The sequence below is a fragment of the Pavona decussata genome, unplaced genomic scaffold (assembly GCF_977016875.1).
Source record: "Pavona decussata unplaced genomic scaffold, jaPavDecu1.1 SCAFFOLD_143, whole genome shotgun sequence".
Lineage (NCBI taxonomy): Eukaryota > Metazoa > Cnidaria > Anthozoa > Scleractinia > Agariciidae > Pavona > Pavona decussata.
The window spans coordinates 765,499-787,499 of record NW_028145556.1 but is presented as its reverse complement, the minus strand read 5'-3'; the positions used below and the strand labels follow the sequence as shown (position 1 = coordinate 787,499).

General features: G+C 35.3%; 1 protein-coding gene across 4 annotated transcripts; it reads left to right on the top strand.

Moving 5' to 3' along the window:
• The first annotated feature begins 212 nt into the window (after positions 1-212).
• LOC146466474 (NADPH oxidase 2-like) lies at positions 213-21,413 on the top strand. 4 transcript variants are annotated; one of them, XM_085127278.1, is made up of 21 exons: positions 213-454; positions 589-661; positions 6,318-6,413; positions 6,600-6,710; positions 7,484-7,571; positions 8,112-8,245; positions 8,547-8,574; positions 9,601-9,673; positions 10,332-10,412; positions 10,566-10,695; positions 11,698-11,790; positions 11,947-12,018; positions 12,768-12,830; positions 13,386-13,440; positions 16,403-16,472; positions 16,910-16,946; positions 17,507-17,589; positions 17,771-17,891; positions 18,501-18,569; positions 19,472-19,593; positions 20,044-21,413. In XM_085127278.1, the coding sequence occupies exons 2-21, from the start codon at positions 620-622 to the stop codon at positions 20,165-20,167; spliced, it is 1,692 nt and encodes a 563-aa protein (XP_084983404.1). In that variant the 5' UTR covers positions 213-454; positions 589-619; the 3' UTR covers positions 20,168-21,413. The 4 variants fall into 4 exon arrangements, with proteins under 4 accessions (XP_084983404.1, XP_084983403.1, XP_084983401.1 ...); XM_085127277.1 differs by having other exon boundaries at positions 213-464; XM_085127275.1 differs by having other exon boundaries at positions 214-454; positions 576-661.
• Positions 21,414-22,001: the final 588 nt, after the last annotated feature.

Sequence of the window (22,001 nt, the reverse complement as noted above, 5' to 3'; positions counted from 1 at the left end):
AGACAGCTAAAAACTCGACGAGCAAAACTACTTTTCCTCGTCGATTGTTTTCCCGCACGTTTTGACTTCGTCTTCGGCCCCACTATCTACCCCTGGGTCGACCCCTGGGTCTCCGAAGATGTGTTGGATGGCGTGACATACTCGTTCCCAGGCTTTAACGCTCCTATCTAGCGAGCCGTACCAAGTGTTTTGTAAGTTTCCCGCTTCGCTTGCTTTACGGAACGAGTAAAGCAGACTTATATCCAGTCAAGGGGAACCAAGTAGGCGGAACTTTTTATCGAAAGGCTAATATCTATGCAGTTGCACTAATTTCCTTGATTTAGCTCCAGTTACCTCATTGGTAAACTTAACACACGATCGTGGTGGAGCACTTAATGTGTAACTGTGTCAAAATCTAGAAATTAGAAAGTGATTGTAGAGCCGAAGCCCGTGCTTGCTTTTGGCGTGACTCACGGTAGTACACGGTAGCCCATGAGTACTTTTGATTGAATTTGTCTTTGTTTAATATCAAAGTTAATCTTACATGTAATGTTTTGTGATCAACATGTGTTTTGTTTTTCTGTTCCTTTGCCCAGGCCAATCTGATAGACAAGCTCTAGACGACAAAAATTACTAAGGAATGGCTCTCTCACGTAACGACATAGCGAGATATGTCTTTGTGGTAAGCTTAAGCTTATGTGCGGTGTTGTATCTTTTCCGGGATCTGTCTGTTTGTAACGTTGACTTCATAGGATAATTCATAAGATGATTCATAAGATAGAGGCATCGTTTTTGTTGTTGCGCTGTTACTGTTTAGTACAGCAACCCACAGCAATCGCAAGGTCTTCAGTTTTATAAAGGTCAGTTTCGTTTTGGTTTTGGAAGCATTCTGGTTTTTTTCCCGCAAAATAAGCTTAATTGAATAATTCAGTCAAAAACTTAATATAGCACGATCTCTAAAATTTATTTATCGAACTCCAAGAATTCGTTTGTTTTATTTTTGTCATGGGCATAATTTCAATAGCTAGTGGAACCAACATTTTACTCTATTTGCGGTTAGGCGAAGAGAGAAATATGCAGAATGTAGCCGTGTCGTGATGTTTCATTTTTTCCCCCGAAATTTTAAAGAGGAAAATGTTTTTCAGGAGGGTTTTGAATTGTAACCAACGTTATAAACAATAGTATTGATGCTGAAGGACTAAGTGTCATTCATTCTGACATAATTTTGTGGGGTTTGGACGTAAATGTTACGTCTGATCTTGAAATTCATTTGTGTTTTTCTTATTACTCCTTCACATCCTCACGTAACAGTCCAAAAGTGTACATTTTTCAAGACATTTACTGTGTTTCATATTCACAGGAAAGAATTGTTTGACAGATTCCTTCCACAGACTGACCCTTAAGTTAGGGGAGTGAATTCATTAATCAGGTCTTTCAGAAAAAAAAATGTCCACAAAATTTTAGTGGCCTTTCAGGGGTCTCACAGTCTCAATTTCTTTTTCCAAGGCTAAAAAGTCACAAAGAAAATTTGCTAAGCTTGCTGTCTCAAAAAGTTCTAAATTTACCATCACCACCCATAAAGTTTGTTGAATATTAAACATAAAATGTTAAACTATAAAGGCAACCGCACACCACTGTCACGCAGCAAGTGTTAAAAGATGTCTAGACTAGTTGGCACTATGATGGTGACGATGTTTGATGTTTTCTCCAAACTTGTTAGAAACATGTTCAACAGAATAGAGTCTTGCTCTATTTATCATCCTAGACATTGTTAAGTGATTATGACTTAGGTGAATTATTGATATTGTTCATTCATTATTTAATCTCAATGATCTGAGAGAAGTTTGCTTGTGGTTGTAACCACACATACGTCAATTTACGTTGTGAGTAAATATGCATAGGCCTCTTAAAGATTGCCTCAGGAGGCAGTTTCTCAAGCTCTATTTAGCGGTATTATTAGTAGTGGTTAAAACAGTTTTGTCAGAGGGTCCAATATATTTTTTAATTTAGATTCATTCATGCATGAGTAATAAAGTCACCAATATCAAGTCTTGGTTCATTGATAAATGATAATGCATACTGGCACTGCAGTCAATATCAAACTTCCTCATTAGCTGTAAGGGAAAAAAGTATTTTTGAATTATTCATTTTGACTACATCCTGAAGGAAAAGTTCCCTTATCCATGGGATTTTTCATAGAAACAAACTGCATTTACAATCTGGAAAAACAAAGAAAAGAAAAAAAATTAGCTTAAGGCCATAATTATACAGATCAAACTTATTCAGACAAATGAAAGAAAATAAAGATGGCTGTCCAACAGGATGTTATTGTCTGGAGCCCTTCTATTATTATAATATTAATAAATGGCATTCTCACAGCAGGATATGTTAGTTTTCAGCAATCTAATTGGTTCAATGGTCAAGGTATAAAAAATCATGGTTCAATATATGACTGCCGCCTTTAATACTTAGAAAGCCAAAAAAAAAAAAGAAGAAAGAAGAAAATTACACCTTTCTCTGCTCTTACTTTCTCACCTCTTTCTTCATTGTAAAGTTCTCAAAAGTATTCATACCCAGACCCAGTGGGAGTGGGGTGGTGCTGGTGGGGGAGTGTGGGAGTATTGGTGTTTCCTACTAAAACAGTAAATTTTATTAGGAACCTGGTCCTAGCTTTTTAAAGAGCAGATAGCTTTATCCCGTGGATAAATCGCTATCTAGTAGATAAAATGTACTCCAACCACATTTTATCCACTGGATAATGATTTGTCAGCTGGATAAAGCTATCCTCTCTTTGAACAACTGGGGGCAGTGGTTGAGCCCTGCAGTGATCAATGTTTCAAGACTAGTATTCTTGTAGACTAAAATAGAAGTGGATGGACTGTCTTGTATCAGTTCCTGCCCCCTTTTCTTGGCAGTTAGAACTCCTCACTGACGGGCCTCTCCCTCAGTCTCTGTTGCTATCACACAGTATATATAGTTCACCACTACCATAATAAAACTTCCTCTGAGTCTGATATTCCGGTATTTGTTTTTACCCTTTTATATCAAGGAACAAATTCTCCTAGCTTGTCCCCATACATTTCTTATAAAGGAAGTGGGGAGAATTTATCAAAAATATCAAGATATCCTTAATTCTCATGACCTCATGTGTCAAATAAGCATTGATATTAAAATATATTACACAGAGAAATTTGATGCTGATCACTGTTAGGGCTTTGATATGATGGTGTTCATCCACGGGGAGATCCTAACAGGCAGCAAGCTCAATGTGGGGAAAATATCTGGATGGATCTATAGAACACACCCACAAAAAAAAGAAGAGGCATATGTCATTATTGTCTGATTCATTAACCAAAAGTTAAATTACTTTCATGGTCTCTATATCCTGTGTGTTTGCAAATAAATTTGACATTTTCCTTCACCCTTCACCTAAAATTTCCTATTTTTTTATTTGTGAGCTGCAATTTGAAAAATAATGCGAAATTTCTTTATTTTAGTTCAGTAGAAAATTTAGTTCTGAACAGTAACAAATCTGTCTTGAAACTACTAGTCTGACTGTTTTTCTTGAAAATTTGAATTCAAGCTTTGCAATTTTTTTATAATTCATTAACAAAACAGTTAGTTTCATCTACATCTTTCATCTTTTTATTTGTAGTGCTATTTCAACCCTTTTAAATGCCCTTTCCTGTGATTTTTGTCCAGAAGAAAATTTATTTGGTGAATAATAAAAAAAAACAGTTGTTAAAGAGTACTTCTTTCTTGGGACTAAAAGCAACTAGTTTTCCTTGGAAATTTGATGTTTTTTATGCTAAGCAAGCTTGTATTAAAAGCCCTTGAAACTTGACCTCTTAGGCTAATATTATTTTGTCTTACGAACACTGAATTTCGACTGACACTTATCAGCCATTTAGAATTGATGCATAGCCAGGATAAGACATATCAAAATATTTACAAATGTTCTCTTGCTAAAATCATAAAGAGAAATCTGAGCCTTTGGCTGTCAAACTACAGCCTTCAATGGAAGCCAATTGGCTCTCAACAGGAACACCCTGTTTAAATGTTGCACATCCTTCAGTGCCTTTTTCTCTCTCCATCTTACAGCGATCTCAAAAGTGGACTCCAAAGTTCTCTATATATTAAACATCCAAACATAGGAAACACTTTTAATCAAACACGTCAACGTTTCTGTTTCTGTTTGGTGTTAGTGTCAGTTTTGATGTTGATTTACAGTCAATCCACATCACGTGTGACCGGTATTTTTGAAATTTGAACTGAGTTTTGAAATTTACATCAGTTTTGAACATCGCCAATGTGTGGTTCCAGAAAATATCCATACCCCCACCACGGAGGGAATTGGAAATTCCAGAGGGGTGGGGGGGGGGGATCAATGGCCCAGGAAATTCCAGAGGGGAGGTGGGGTCAATGGTTGGATAAGTTTCCAGAGGGTCAACTTCACGCTCATGTCAGACATAATTGTTCAAAATTGTAACTTACCAACTTAGCAACTTCGTAGATCTTTCTTGAAGACGTAACTTTGTTTAACTGTTTTAAAGAAACCCTTGTTACGTGAAAAACATGTTTCCTTTCTCCGATAAGCCTTTGTGAGCAAAGTAGTCCAAGTGAGACTAGCCTGCAGAGCAGGCGTTTTTGGGCGCATTCGAACGCGCGTTAGAAGGCCGCCATTTTGGATGCGTAGAGAATTGGGACTAGTGGAGGAGGGGCGAGGGGCGGTTTTTTCCCCTCCTCTCCCCCTCCCCCTCCTCTTTTTTTAACCCGTCGTCCTCTCCCTCGGAATCCTTTTTGGCCTCGCCCCAACCCTCTTTCAGCTTTATCATCCAAGATGGCGGCATAGAGTTATGTCCTTTATCGTACCCCCAAATACGCCTGCTCTGCAGGCTAAAGTGAGACAAGAAATCTATGTCTGCGTTGCGTGACTCAGTTATTATAAAACTGTTGTTTGTGAAACTTTCTTGCGTAGAAAAATATTGTTCACAGGCTACAATTGAATTTTTACCAATGTTTAAAAGGGAAACTTTTGTATGGCTGTAAAGTGAAAGCCCCAATTTAACATAAAACATTGAAATATTTGTTTGTTATTTGTGTATAAAGTTACGGGCAAAGGTCAATTCCCAGGGTCAATTGATCAGTTTGTCAAAACTGACCCGTGTTAAAACTTATTTTGTCCAAAGTATTTCAACTCAAAGGCCAAAACTATTAACTTAATTTGTATGCCAAACTTCAGCAAAAAAGAGCCAATTCAACATTGTTTTAATGCGTTATTGATCTCATACAAAATTTGCATAAGAACGTGAACATGCTAATTTCGTTTTGCAGCTCCATTTCGTCTGCGGTTTCAAGTTACGATCTGAAAGGTCAATTTGTCTCCCTGCCCTGCTAATGCTTATTTTGTCCAAGCTATTCCGATTCAATAGGAAAACTATCGACTAAAATAACTAGACTGAATGATTACCATGAGAAATATTGATTGAGTAGAACTAAAGCGATAATCCTTTTGATCTCCTACAAATTTGCATAGGAACATAAACATGACATATGCAAATTTTAAAAGTGAAAATACATTTTTGCATTGCCGGACTTATTCCAACAATTTAGATTTAAAATCTTCAGCGAAGCTAATGGTAAAGTTTAATGTCAATGACCACAGGTAAATATAAAACACAACAATTATTTCAGTATCAAGAGCTTTTTGGCAAACTCTACCGGTGAAATTGAACAGCACGCGCGTTCTTCGATAACGCATATTTTCTCCTCGTGTAGGCAGTTCTTGATATTTCTAAAATGTTCACATCAAACTGATTTTTGAGGCGTTCTTTTGAAATAAAACTTTTCCAGAGGGGGGTGGGGGTGTACTCTGTATTTGAGGAATTTCCGAAGGGGTGGGGGGATTAAAAAAATACCTCGAAAATGGAAAATCCTGGGGGGTGGGGGGGTCCTATGTGAAATACCCTCCGTGGTGGGGGTATGGATATTTCCTGGAACTTCACAATGAGATTTACGGGTTCCCATAGAAATTTCCCAGTTTATTGACGGTATAAAGCTATGACTTTCTCTTTACATTACAGCATTAAGTATTTCAAGAATAATATTAAATTATTGTTTCCCTTGAGTATTTTGAATCTTTTTTCCTGATAAATTTATGCGTCTTTTTCGGAAAGATTTCCAGAGAAATGTTCAACATTCCATTCAAATGCTGGACATTACAAAGAGGATTTCGAATGTTCATTTCATTCTCAGAAATACTGGTCACGCGTGACATGGATTGACTGTAACACTATTGGATACTTTTATTGACCTTTTTAAAATTTTCATATTTTCAGATGATATGGATGATTATAAATGTAGCACTTTTTGTCTCCACGTACATGAATTATGGAATGTCAAAGAAGTACACTTATTTGAGAACAATAATCAAGGTACAGCTACTTGTACTGTACATAATTGATTTCTTACAGTTAATATCCATACAGTGTTGATTGTTAATGCAGAGTTTGAGAGTACTAAATGGAGTTGCTTGTTTTATTTTGGCTTGCAAGGTAGATGGCACTATCCTTTATGTGTACCTACTGTCAGACTACTGAAATTACTGTTTTTGTTGATAGGGTGGATTGCCTATTGCTCGCGGTGCTGCAATGGTGTTGAACTTTAACTGTATGTTAGTGTTGTTTTCCATGTGCCGTAACATCATCTCTCTCATTCGAAGCAATCTCAACGTAAGTATGAATTCCTTCGTCATCATTATTTGCTCCCTCTGGCTCAGGAATATAGACCATCCAAGGAAAATTGTTTTAGGACACTCAATATTATTAATGTTACAGAGGGCAGGAACAAAAACGTTATTTGAGTTACATGTACTGCATGGAGGTGTATGGGGGGGGGGGGGGGGGAGGGAGGGGGAGTGCAAGTTATCATAACGTTGTTGTCTCCAGATACTTAATGTAAGATTGTACCGGTGCCTGGTACCAAATTGAACCAGTAAAAACTTGCATGAATCTTAAAAGAATGGTATGTACTGGCACTTTTCAATCCCTAACAAAATCTGCAGTTACACCTTACATTTATCTCTGAAATCCAGCAACATGTTAACTTGTCATTAGATGGTATAGATGTCAGATTGGTTTGGAACCAAACTTGCATGCATATGAATAAGTGGTCTGGATAGCGCCCACGGATACAGTATGAACAAAACTCATACTGTATCTGTTAAGCATTGAGCTTCATACAGGTAACAAATTTGTTACTTTGTGAGTAAAATAAACCTACAACCACAGTTAAGATCACCCGTGACATTAGGTATTGAACCATAAAAGGTGTTGCGGCCCTTTATAATGATATACAGAGCTCTCCGAGCTGGTACAATCATCTGAACATAGCCTAATGACAAGAAGAGGCTCAGGAGTCCAGCCATGAGCCAGGGGTACATGGCCCCTCCCTCTACTAAAATATATGTTAAGCACTGCAAGTGTTTGTCTTTTTTTTGTTTTAGCGTGGTTGGTGTGGAGATATAACAAGACTGTTGGACAAGAACATAACTTTCCACAAATACTGTGCTTACACAATTTGCTTCTTTACTAGTGAGTAATCCATTGCAAAGTCTGCTAACCTAATATAATTTATCCAAGCCTATTTGTGACTGTGATTGTTTTGTTTTGGAGATATAACAAGACTGTTGGCCGGACAAGAATATAACTTATTACCGGTAGCTCACAAAATAACTGCACACAAAATTAAATTCAATAATAATAATATTTTCTGAGCTAGTTTTTTTAACTAGTAGAAACAGGTCCCTTTGCTACTAGTTCAGTCTTGACTGTTGACCATTCAGTTAATCCACAGGTATACCACTTATTACATGGTATGCCTGTGATAAAACACCTCCAGCCTAAAACTTCTAAATATGTATATACCGGTACATGTAACTTTCCACAAATACTGTGCTTACACAATTTGCTTCTTTACTGGTCAGTGAGTGATTGCAAAGTCTGTTAACCTTATATAATTTATCCAAGCTTTATTCAATGACTGTTCTATTTTGAAGAGAACTTAAAACAAATATTCAATGCATGATGATATTATTGTCAATTTTATTACTTTTTGTCCATGTTTGGTTTCAGTGGTGCATATCTGTGGACACTATTTTAACTTGACAAACCTCACAGAGAGCTTCTCAACAGATGTGGCAAAGATTGAGCAACATCTGAGCCAGCTAGATGACCCATGGCTTAACCCAATAAGAGAAGTTGGAGTTGTGAGTTTATTTAATATTGCTGTATTTTATGCCTCTCAATACTGTTTAGTTGATTTAGTTTGACTAAGAATAAAATGATCAAATTGAGACAATTACATGTACTATTATTAAACGCTTTGTTACAAATATGAAAGTTTTCGTGACATCAAATTTTCTCTTTTTTTGCATTGTTTTTTATTTTAATTGTAAAAATTCAATGTTGTGGAATTTAAACTATAAAAGGTAAAAAAAGACATGCAGTTATATATAGCAGCTTTGATATAAACTATGGCTAAGTAACAATGTACTCTTTCATTTGCAGGATCCTGTGACAGGCCTGCTTAAGACAGGTGAGCTTACAATAATTATTAAAATAACTGCACACAAAATTAAATTCATAATAATTTTCTGAGCTAATTTTTTTAACTAGTAGAAACAGGTCCCTTTGCTACTAGTTTGGTCTTAACTGTAATACACAGGCAAACCACTTATTATGCACATGGTATTCCTGTGATAAAACACTTCCAGCCTATTAAACTTCTAAATAAATGTACCTATCACCAGCCATCCTCTGAGGGGGTGGGGGGGGGGGGACCTCCGACACGGGAGGGGACTTTGAAAATGGTAATTTCCCCCTCTTGGAAGGGAACACAAAACAATAGGAAATTTTGGAATTTGCTGCTCCTCCTTGAGAGGCATCACAGTAAAAATTGTGAACTTAATAGCCAGGCCCTCTGTCATCAGCATCTGAGCTGAACTGAACTGAGCACTATATTTAAACACGATGGAGTATTCAGCAGAGCTGGTGGGGTCGTGTATTTACAGATAAAATAACACATCACAAGAACTGTGGTCACATATTAATAATAATATTATTATTATGTGACAACTGTATCACACTGGATCATTGGATGGATTTGCATGACAATACCTGAGCTTACAGAATCTGCCATTGTCAAACTCTGCAGAACACTCAGCACAAGATGACCCTCGGAAACTTCATGTATAGTAATCTGTAAATGCCCTTCATTTGTAACGTCTGCAGCATGGCTTCTTGTTGTACAAAGGCCCCTATACTTTCCAGAGGAGTACAGCATTAGAAAACAAACCTCCCCATTTCCTCCTTCTTGAAGGGCAAATTATCAAATGAATCAAATCTACATATAGTTGCCCATTAAAAGGTCTACTTGTCCCTTCCCCCTCCCAGGAAGTAACTGATGATTAGGTACATATCAACATTTTTCGAGATTGAGGGAAGGCAGTTAGTGACTACAGACATTAGTTAAATATGAAATACATTAATTTTCTATTCTTGAATTAATGTTTTTCCCTAAATGTTCTGAATAATAATAAAATAATTGCTATTTATTTTTCAGTGGCTGGAGTGTCAGGTGTGATTATGACCTTGTCTTTAATTCTCATGGTCTCATCGGCAACTGAACTCATAAGGTACATGCTTCATATCAGTAAAAAAAGTATACTTAGCTTTTCTAAAACAAATAACAAGATAAGAGGGTTAGTTTCTTATTAATAAGAAACTGTGATGCTGTGTCGGTGGGGAGTAGATCTGTTGATAATGAAAGGTAAATTGGCCACCGTTAAGAGATTCTAGTGCTGATAATGGTTGTCAAAAGGAGCAGGCTGGCAGCTAGCTAGAATCACTACTTCATGATCTTGGCTGGCTACTCTGCTGGGCTATTTGTCTGATTCTTTTAAAGAGATGTCAGACTCAGCGGCCTACTCCAACAATAAGGCCTGACTTACTTCAAAACTTTGTGACAACCCTGGCTGACGTTTCGAGCGTTAGCCCTTCGTCAGAGCAAATCTTGTTCTATCTGAATTAATTGAACGATTAATCTGCCAGTTGCTTGTCGAATAATTTATCTAGCATTATAAAGACTCAGGTGTGAGTGCATTTACATCTATTCAAATGTTACATTTCTCGTAAGGTCCTTATTTGAGGTCCTTTTCGAAAACCATATTTTGTGAAAAAGTTTCCTCAATAAAGATTATTATTATTATAAAAGACTGATAATAACCAATTTCTTAATTTCTCAAATCTTGTAACTAAAGAGAAAAACTCTCTGCTGGTATTACTTTTTTGCAGGAGATCCTACTTTGAGACTTTCTGGTTCACACACCATTTGTTTGTTGTCTTCTTTGGCTGCCTTGTGGTACATGGAACCGGGTAAGATGGGCTTTGATTTATGTTAATTGATTTATGTTAATTTGTTAATGTTAGTGTTCTCTAAAGTTCAGTAATTTATTATTAAATATTATTTATAAATAATTTGTCATAATGTTACATTGTTTATAACATTATGCTCTAATTTTGACGTAGGGATTTGTTGCGTTACCAAACCAATATGAAAGAGCATGATCCAGAGATGTGCATAGATGTAAAGCTTTGGGAGAACCATACACATCCTTGTTATTTAATCAGACCGCAATTCACTGCACCTGGAGCAATGGTGGGTAAAAATCTTTACATAACTATTATTTGATAAGCTAGTTTTTAAAATACGAATAAATTTAAGGTGTTTCATTATTATATTAAGTTAGGGTAAGTTGAAATCTGAATGTTATTATTATTAGCATCAAATTTTCATCAAGACAAAATGTTAACAACGTTTGAGATGGAGTTGATCATGAATAATATTAAGCTAAAATATTGAATGACCTTCCATTGCTGCAATTATTTGTGCATGGTCCATCCTTGTCATCATTACATACATGTCCCATACATGTCTTGTTGGTGAGCCAACAAGAGCACTCCTTTTCCTGAGTCAGACTCGTTCAGCTACATAATAAGAAATTTTACCATAAGTGTGCAATCTTTTTTTTTTTGTGGAAATTCTTTACAGAGGACCATAGAGGCTGCTCATTTTTCTGAGTGGAATTTACCTTTAATCCCTAGAAAATTAATTTGAAAATATGGAACTTGAACTTGCTTACTTTGATAGCAGATTAAATTTAATTTGTAGCATAGCATTTTCAGATGTGTAGCACAGAAAGATTAATTTTTAAATCCTGCAAGATTATTTTAAAACAATGTTGAGATGCTCCTTTTCTTAGCCTCTAGCTATGTGTTTAATGTATTCCAATCCGGAATTTTATGAGTTGAAGGAAAAAATTTTTCAAGTTTCATGTACATGTAAATGCTGAATTTTGCACCACCTTAGTTAGGATATAATAATTTAATTGCTATGTTCTGTAGGAGAAGTCAGTCCCCTCTCACAAGAAATACCCTCTCAAATTGCTGAAGGGGGACTACTTGGCACTCCCAGGCCAATTTTCTAAAATAAACCTGGCTTAGTACTGACTAGAAAACTTTCTTTTTGTGCCCTGGGAAGTACAGCTATAAGAATTAAGCTAGAACTCTGTCTCAGGGTATTGAAAGTCATAATAATTAGTAATAATTATTTAATAAAGTATTAAATACTAATAATTCATTTGATTCTTCCTTAAATTAGACCTGGAAGTTTGTCATTTTCCCGATGATCGTGTATTCCTTAGAGCGCCTTCTGAGAATATACAGATCTTTTCAAAAAGTGAGGATACTTAAGGTGAGCTATTTAAAATAACAAATTTGATAATAAATGTACATTTCTTGTTCTTTATTATTATTTTGTTAAACAAGTTATAAGCATGTATGATGTGTGACAAAAACGTTTTAAGGCAAATATTGTCAGGTGTTGACGTATGTTTAATTTTTGTGAAAGGTCGTGAAACATCCTTCAAAAGTGCTTGAGATTCAAATGAAGAAAGAAGGCTTTACATGTGAGGCTGGCCAGGTAGGAATGAAGAAAAAAATGAGTCACTGTTGTTAGAGTGGCAGAGGTGATTATTTTGGTCAAAATATTCTCAAAAGGAAAGCAAAAGTTTGCTCAGTCAGCGGTTGTTTACATATGACTTATTTTTGTGTGTTGAACATTGAGCCGTAATTGGTTCTCGTCTTGTTTAAATAATGTGAAATTACCAATAATTTACCCATAGCAACAGCCATGCAAACTGTTTTGCTTCAGTGGAAGCATTGACTGAGCATTAAGTTGTGGTGACATTCATATTGTTAACAATAAAAAACCAGCCATGGAGAATTATTTTGTTTGAAGTGCTTGGTGCAGGGGAGGCATGTGTGCAGTTTTAGCCGTACCAAATGAGCTCTGTTTTGGCATATCATGTTGGAAACTTAGTTTTGTATTTTAGTTATTGTCTAAAGAGAACTGGCTGCTCAGAGTTTTAAAGCACTTCAAAGACAGCAGGTATACAATGTACATGTAGGTTGTCCAAAGATTTAATGACCCTTTTGATTAATATACTGTTTTAATCAGTACTGTTGATCAGTTGACTGATTTTAAAACAATAATATTATTGTTTGAAAATCAGTCAATTATTTTTTAAAAAAGAATGTATCATTTTACAATCAATCAATTATTCTTTAAAAAAGCATCCTTTTATCTTGAAAGTAGATCTCTTTATTTATTTATTTATTTATTTATTTTTTATCGTAACTAATATTTATTTTTTCATTTATTTTCCTCAGTACATTTTCTTAAAGTGTCCAAAGATTTCGCATCTGGAATGGCACCCCTTCACTTTGACATCTGTAAGTAAAACTGTTTTTCTCTTAACGGTATATTATCAATGATAAATTAGCAAACAAAGTTAAACAAAAAAGCCCACCAGACAGTCTGTCATTGAAATGTTGGGTTTATTTGACTTGTTATTTGAAAGAGGTGTTCAAAACACGCAGTCAGGTAAAATCATGTATTTTCACAGCTGGTCAATTTTCCCAGTGCCTGGCCTTTAGAATGTAACCCTGTTGGCTCTTGCCATTTTCACTTCCATCTGTCCCACATTTTGATTCCAAAAAGCGGGATGGTGTACACTGTACTTCTGCAAAATGTAGCTTAACATTGTGCTATTTTCAAAAATTTATTCACCTGCTGTTAACCACAACTTTTCCGGCTGTTATTTCAAGATATTTTTTGCCATCTTTAACTGAAAAATGAAGATGCTCTCTTCTCAAGAGACCTTTCCTCATATTGCACCTCCGCATTTAAAATTCCATTTACAGTGATCACACTAAAAACTTGATGTACGTAATTGTGTGATTTATTAAGTTTGACTCTGTAGGTCAGTAACAACTTCTTTATTGTAGGCACCAGAAGAGTCATATTTCAGCGTTCACATCAGAGATGCAGGAGACTGGACAAGTATGACATCATTGCATTGTTACTTGTTCCACTGAAGCCTTATTTGAACTAACTGATAATCCATCTTTGACAAAAATGTGATAAATGAGACTGGTTTCAAGATTAGTAAACCTAGTTTAAACATGAAACTTTTCATGTGCTGAATCCAGTACATATTTCGGTCTGCCCAGATAATAATAAATATACAATACAATACAATATTTATTTCGCCATATACACAACATTTACAGATGGGAAGAAAAAATGAAGAAAAAAATTGAAGAAAGAAAATAAATGGCGAGGAAACCTGAAAGAAACCACGAAGCTTATAACAAGTCAGGCTTCCTCACTTAACTAATCTTATATTAGAATTACAATATGGACTTATGGTAAATTAACTTTGACCGCGCACACGTACACACACACATATTAAGTAAGTTAGTTAAGAATTACAGCCTTACAGAAGTTAATACCTAGAAAGAAGAAATTCTTTAAGCTTTCTTTTAAAAGAAGCGGAGGAGGGAGAACTAGTTATGTCAGAAGTTAGCGAATTATAAAAGTTTGGACCTTGAAAGTAAATTGAAAACTTCCTGGTGTTCGTTCTGCACAGTGGCAAGCGGAAGGACTGAGCATTCCTAGTATTATAATTATGGATTTGACTATTCAGTAAAAAAAAGTTATTGAATTTGGAAGGGAATGTAGAGTTCTTGAATGAAAACATAAAAAAACCTAATTGAAACGAATGGATATCATGAAATTTTAAGAGTTTAAGTTCCTTAAAGATAGGGCCAGTATGGGCAATGTATGTGGAATTGCTTACTATTCTTAACGCACGTTTCTGTAAGGTTACAATTCTTTGAAGGTTTGACTTATAGGTACCAGCCCAAGCTAAATTGCAATAATATAAATATGGAAGGATCATAGAATTGTATAAAGTACGAAGGGAGTGAGTAGAGAGAAAAAACCTAGATTTATGAATAATACCTATAGATTTGGATAATTTATTTGCTGTTAAGGATATATGAGATTTCCAGGTCAAATTGTCATCTAGTAAAAACACCCAAGAACATGGTCTCAGAAACACGAAGGATAGGCTGCTCATTTATGAAAACTTGAAATTCAAAGGATTGCTTCTTTTGCCAGGGCTTGAATACCATAAAATTAGTCTTGGCTAAATTCAAGGAGAGCCGGTTTGCTGCAAACCAGGTTGACAATTTGTTTAATTCTCTATTTAATGTGTTAGTTAGGTAAACAGGATCATTATGGGAGATAAATAGGTTTGTATCATCAGCAAACAAGATTGCATCAAGCAGGGAAGCATTGTTCAAATCATTAACATACAGGATAAAAAATAAGGGACCAAGAATAGAACCTTGAGGCACCCCACAGGAAATCCCCTGTGGGGCAGATCTAACGTTATTAAATTCGACAAATTGTGTCCTCACAGAAAAATAACTTTTGACCCATTCTAGTGCCAGACCACGGATCCCATAATGATTGAGTTTGTCAAAAAGAATGTCGTGATTTACCGTGTCGAACGCTTTCGAAAGATCTAGGAATACTCCAATGGCGTGTTCTTTTCTATCAAATGCAGAAGAAATTTTGTCACACAAATCGACAAGCGCAAGGCTAGGAGAGCGATTTTTTCGAAAGCCATATTGATTATCACATAAGACATCGAAGTCATTGAGATAATTTATAATACGGTTGTAAATTATTCGTTCCAAAAACTTTGAAAAGCACGGTAGAACAGAAATAGGTCTGTAGTTGCTGAAGAGAGCTTTGTCACCTGATTTAAAAATAGGTACGACACGGGCAATTTTCAATTCATCCGGGACGATACCATGAGTAATGGAGAGATTTACAATGTGTGTTAATGGAGAGGAAACGCTACATATAGATCGCTTTATGATAGACATAGGAATGTTGTCATACCCAGCCGATTTTCCAGCCGGAAACTTCGATGCGATATCTATAATCTCCTCCTGAGTTGCTAAATTTAGGAACACTGACTGAGGGAAATGACCAGAAAGAAAATTCTTATATGAGGTCGTAGATTGAATTCGTTTAGCGAGGTTTGGTCCAATATTACTGAAGTAATTACAAAATCGATTAGCAATCTCCATTGGGTCAGAAATATCTTGGCCATCAACCTTAAACACAGAGTTGGGTTTAGGTCTCAATTTCTTGCTGTTTAGGACCTCATTAAGCAGACGCCAAGTGGCTCTAATATTGGATTTTGACTCGCTTAGCTTCTTATCATAATATAAACGTTTCGCGATTCGTAGGGAGTGATTCAGTTTGTTCTTATATTTTTTATATTTCGCTTCGTTCCAGAGAGAGGGGTTTGAAAGATACTGCTTGTATAGTTTGTTTTTCTGCTTGACAGATTTAAGTAAGCTCTATAATCATTATTTTGACAGTTCATTCAAATGTCAATCTCGGACTCCTCGTGTACCTTAATTGTAAGGTTTGATCTGGGCCTAATTTGTCTGATTTTATCCCTCTGTCTATCCCCTTTTTGGAGCTCTCTGTCAAGCCAATTTTGGAGTTAGGATAAAATTTAATTTTATTAATTTTTCAGCCTAACTCATTTTAAGTTTTTACGACGTTGTTATTGTTTATGTAGTAGATGCCCACATACAGAAGGGATTGGAAATCCTAGGGGAGTGTGGGTCACTAATGCTGAAAACTAAATTTAAATTATGGATTTAATTTCTGTTTAGTTTTTATTTCCTGGGAAAATGCTGGCAATTATGTGACTTCCAGCCTCTGTATTTATAAATACAAGTATACAAATTTGCAAATTGCAAATTCTATCATGATATTAGCTAGTGATCATAATTTATTACTTAATAATTTCTGATTTGTGCTTCATTTTTTCCCTTTAATTAATTAAGAATCAAAACAGTTACTTAAAATAATGTATTTTTTCTTTTCCCTTGATTTCTTCATTATAACCATTTTGTTGTATTTCCTTTAGACAGCTTACACAAGGAATTTGGGCTTGATAGTAAGAGTGGCTCAGTGAGAGATGTCGCAGACTGTCCAAGGTAATCTGTCAGTTTCTTTTTTGTAGTTTCCTTCAGTTGGTTTGTCCCTCTTGTGACTAATCTGACTTAATGCAATGCAATGTGTATTATTCCCACAAAATTAGTGTTCAATAATTGAACACAATTGAACACAATTTTTTTTGTCAGTAGTAACATGCGGTAAACTGCAAACTGATCTTGGCTATTTTTAATAATAATAAATAATAAAGAACAACTCTAAATGTTGCGGTAAATATAATCATGATAATATTTAAACAGGATAACCCATCAGATAACCAGTGGATCGTATGTGATTTTAAGTTTATAAGCTGAACCTGTCCATTAATTTGGATGAATGACTGAAGAATTACGACAATCAATAACTTAATAGTCACCTTAGCAAAAGTTTTTCTGTTAAAGAAGCAGTGTAAAAACTATCTGAACTGTTAATATTTTAGGCTGGCTGTAGATGGTCCTTTTGGTACGTCAAGCACTGTAAGTACTTTTGGATGAATTAGTGGTCGGACTATGATTTTTGCCCGAAAACTGAACTGGTTAACTCAAGCAAAGAGTGAACGAGTTCTTTCTTCTGTGCTTAATATATAAAAGCCAAACAAAAGGATTATTAATCAAGAATCATGCAGATCTTCTTTTGTTTTAGTTTCTTGTCAAATGAGTTTTTAGCAAAAATGTAAGCTAATTCATTGAATTCAAGCCTTTGTACATTGTATGTCTCTAATGTGCTAACCAGTTTGCATGCTAATTAGTGTATTTGAACAAATTTGGATTCTAAGTCCAGATCATCAATATACCCCTTTTCCGGCAAGGTTTATAGTCGAGAAATAAGGTTTTTAAGAGACATATTTATTTACCGGTAATTATGTAGGGGTAATAGTTTTTGTCTGGTACTTTTTTTATGATGGTAAGTTACCCAGCAAGGTACCAGATAGCATTGATTCTATCAAAGGTTTGCTTTTTAGATTTAGAAAATGAACTTGTTTAATTAAGTATAATTATTTTGTGATTTGGACGTGTGATCCATATATCTGTTGCAGGATGTCTTCAAGTATGATGTTGTGATGTGTATTGGTGCTGGAATTGGAGTCACTCCATTCGCTTCAATCTTGAAATCTGTATGGTGAGTACATTAGTGTAAAACTTGGCTGAAAAGTAAACTAGACTTAATTATTAATAATCCAAGGGAGCAGGAGTGATCACAGTAGTGGTGCCAGTCCTTAAGTTTGCAAAACAATCATTTGAAAATATTTTTGCCATTAAATGTTGTGTACTGAGATGTTGTTTTTCATTAATTTTGCTAGGTGTCGCCACAACCAAGGCTACAATGACCTGAAGATTAAGAAAGTATACTTCTACTGGATCTGCCGAGATACAAATGCCTTTGAATGGTTTGGAGATCTCCTAAAGAGCTTGGAAATTCAGGTAAAATTATTATCTAATGTGAACAAAGATAGAAAGGCTACAATCTTAAGTTTCCATTTAATCGCTTAAACACCTATTTAAGTGGGGAAAGATGCATTAATTGTGGAGCTGTTGAAAGTCGGTTGGACTGGTAGCCACGCATTTTTCAAAGATAACTAATCAACAATATTGATTTTGTAAAATGATTTAAAATACAGATTGAATTTTTTTCCAAGTTGAAACTTAATTATCCCTGAAAAATGCATGGTTATCCCCAATTTTCTTTTTGGACTTCAATAACACTTACTCAGATTTTCTTTTCCCGCACATTCATAAACCGCGCAAAACGTTTTCTGCTTTAGTAGGCACCTTCCTATAAAGAAATCTGAGTTTTTCAGACCATCCCAAGAGGTGCAGAACATATGCGCAGTAGCAAAAGGAGGAACCATCCTCAAGAAGTTCAATCATGTTAAATTTGCAAGGGCGGCAACTACCAGACCATTAGTCCTGAGACAGAAACATTGTATTGTCTTTTATTGCTTGCCACTTGAAGTCACTTAAGGTTTCAATTCTTGTGTAATTCATTCCACTATCTATAGGCAGTAAAAATTGACTTTTTACTAATTTTAGATGGCTGAGATGAACATGCATGGTTTTGTGGAATACAACATCTACCTCACAGGCTGGGACAACAAATTGGTAAGGCACTTAAAGAAGTACTCAGACAAAAGTCCAATTCAGTCCGCAGCACCCAATACCCATGATCAATGGTGGTCGTGGCTGTGGGTTTCACTTTCCGCAATCCACTGGAAGGACAGGTCTTTTAGAAGTATCACAGTGACCTGTAGTTGTGACCCGTGACCTGTGAAAGAAACCTGCCATCACTGGAAGACTTATTTACTTATTTAATTATAATAATTTTTGTTTATAATAATTTTCTGTTCATAATAATTTTTCATAATAATTTTTCTGTTCTGTTCATTTTTGTTTATAATAATTTTCTGTTCAAATCAATAGTTTACTTAAAAATTCCAAAGGCAATAACTTATAATAATTTGTAATGAATAATGTAGCTTTTCTAAAGTACGTGTTTTTTGGTGCTTATTTGCGGCACCCACAGTTAACCCACATTGACAGCTGTACATTATTACGCAAAACAATCATGTAACTATTAAAATACATTTGCTTGTATTTTTTTTTATTTAAACATATTTTATTGTCAAAGTTTTCCCTAAGAGAAAAAAAAAACTCATTGAGACGGCTCACTTCGAAATTACATTGCATTGAAAATTTACATTAAATAATAATTAACTAGTCAAAGCGGCTGCAAAACAAACACAAAGCAGCATTAAGCAATGCTAACAGGTGGAAAATACACATCTAGGTACTTTTATAACATCTCTTCGATTCAAATATAAAATACTGGACATGAAAAAATCAAGATTGCTCGTATTTTGAGGCCATGTCTTCAGTAATGAGTTCTTAAGTTCAAAAATCAAAAGAATCTTTTACCAGGCTACTTTGAATGCAGGCAAAAAATATTAAAGTGTCAGCCATTTTTGCATAACTTGAGGTCTATACAAACTGTTATTCCCTTTCAGGCCATTCAAACCAGCATGCACCAGGGGGCTAAAGACAATATCACTCAGTTGGATGCAAAGACAAAATATGGGAGACCGAAATGGGACGACATTTTTAAGGGTATCGCAAAGGAACACAGTGGGTGAGTAGGAGAACAGATTGCTTGCATGAGGCTTATGAATCTAATTATATTATTTTACAAGTAGAGTCTGAAAAAAAAAATGAAAATAAAAAATTATGCAGTCAGTCACAGTCAAGAGAGTTAACAGACAGTTTTCCTCATTCACACTTTTGCAGAAGACTGCAACAATTTGGAGTCTGATTTTTCCTGGAAATTAATAGAGTTGTCCTGTCATTGGGAGGTTGTCTGCAAAATGTTTTTGTTGTATTTTACTTTAATTTGCACTAATCATCATCATCATCATCATCATCATCTCAGTCTATTTTTACACAGAGTGATTGTTATCTTTACGTCAAGATAATGATTTTCCTGGGAGCCATACCTAGCACTATGCTGTGGCCGTATGTTACTCATAGTTACACCAGGTCATTCTGTGAAGTATTTTTTTTTTTGTCCCCTTGTTATTTTCAGGAAGGAAATTGGAGTATTTTTCTGTGGACCTAGTGTTCTATCCCACATCCTACACAAGATGTCAAATCAGTGCAGTGATTCAAAGACTGGCGTCAAGTTCAGCTACAATAAAGAAAACTTCTAAAATATACTTTAATTGTAGTGAAAAAAAAAAGTTAAATAAATGCTTTTTTTAAAACGTTTAAAAGGTTGTATAAATTAATAATGCTTTTGCAGTTAAACCAGAAAGTCACAAAAAAATCACTAGAGCTGAAACCCTGCCTCATACCTAGATGGCTCTCATTTCATAAATTACCACAAAGTTTTGCACCAATCAATTTGAACCCTTAACATCCACACTCCCTCCCTAAACATACTGTGAGCATTTACCAGGTACAGTCAACTCTCTTTACTGCCGACACCCTCGGGACCACGAGTTAGTGTCCTTAATAGCGAGAATCCGTAATAGCGGGAATTTATTTCAGTCAAATGTCTCAAATTTATTTTTTAGTGAATTTAGCTGCTGTCCGTATTATCGGGGTGTCTGTAATAGCGTGGTGTCCGCAAGGCGAGAGTTGATTGTAGTGGGGAATTTCTTCAACAAAAGGTCTGGAGCGAGTGTATAAAGGGATGGTGGGACTGGAGAGAGGCACTCATGCTTCGCTTTGTGCCTTTCAATTGATTTAAAAGAGAAAATTAAGAGGGGAAAAATGACTGTTTTGCAGTCTATAGCATTTGCAATGGGCGTTTCCCTAGTCTCCTAGTCTTCTAGAGGAAAAGTGTATTATTCATGTTTCCAGCACTTGAGGGAAGTACCTTTTTTTATTATTATTTATTTTATTTTATTTTTTTTGAGGGAGGTACCTTGACTATGGTCCGCATGTCATGGTGAAGAAAATGAATTTGCACTGTGTGGTTAGCTTGAGTTATATTTTAAAAAATTTGAATAAAGTGCATTAAATTAAAAAAAAATAAATTTGGCTTTCACTTGCAGCTTCACACAATTTTTAAACATAGAATAATATAATTATTATTAATAAATTATTTATTTTTAACTTTTAGAAATATAATGGCTTTTATGGTAGAATATTGTGAACACTGTTTATCATCAGATTTTGAATTTCTTGCAACAAGGAAGTAATATATAGTGTACCAATAATACACTAAAGAAATTTATTATTGTAGAATGATAATAAATTAACTTGTTTGACATTGTGACAAGCCTTAGCTTTAGATCACATAATATTATTTGAATCTTGTGTGTTTACATGTAATGGCGGTGTCTGATATTCAGACAATTGAGTGTCTGCTGATTGTTCATTCATGTTATTTATGGAGACTGTGCTTGTAATAAATTTTGCTCAATAAAATCAAAGGTTTGTAAAAAATGATTATGGTGCATCTTTGTTTGCTGAGGTTGTGTATGCCCCAGAATGCTCTGAACATCATTACTACAGAATCAGTGTTCATAAATTGATGCCTGTTTAGTGGTACTTTGAGTCCTATCAGAATCCTCATATAATATACCTTTTAATAAGTGGCGGCCAATTTTAATTCTTTTTTTATATTATGCTAATTATCCCCACTGACCTCACTTTAATTTATAGCAAAGATTCTGTTGAGTTTTGCACATACTAACAAAACTCATATTGGCATCCATCGGTCTTGTCAGACTGAGGAATTGCGCTCTGGAAGTATCTTGTGCTGTGGCTGGAAAGGCCAATTCTTGAATGACAGTCCTTTCCACAGGTGGGCAGATGAAGGTAGAGTCTTTATGCCCCTAACAAAAGTAACACAACTAGTAAGGCTAATAACCATGAAAATAAAAGAATATCAGCCACCATTAATGATAAATGGTAGTTTTGAACATGATAATTTTAAGACTTCTCCCCTTATTATAATACATGAAGAGAAGAAAAGAAAATCCATGGAGGAGGTTTGATGTCCTATTAGGTCCTGTTCCGACTAGCTGCCTGTGC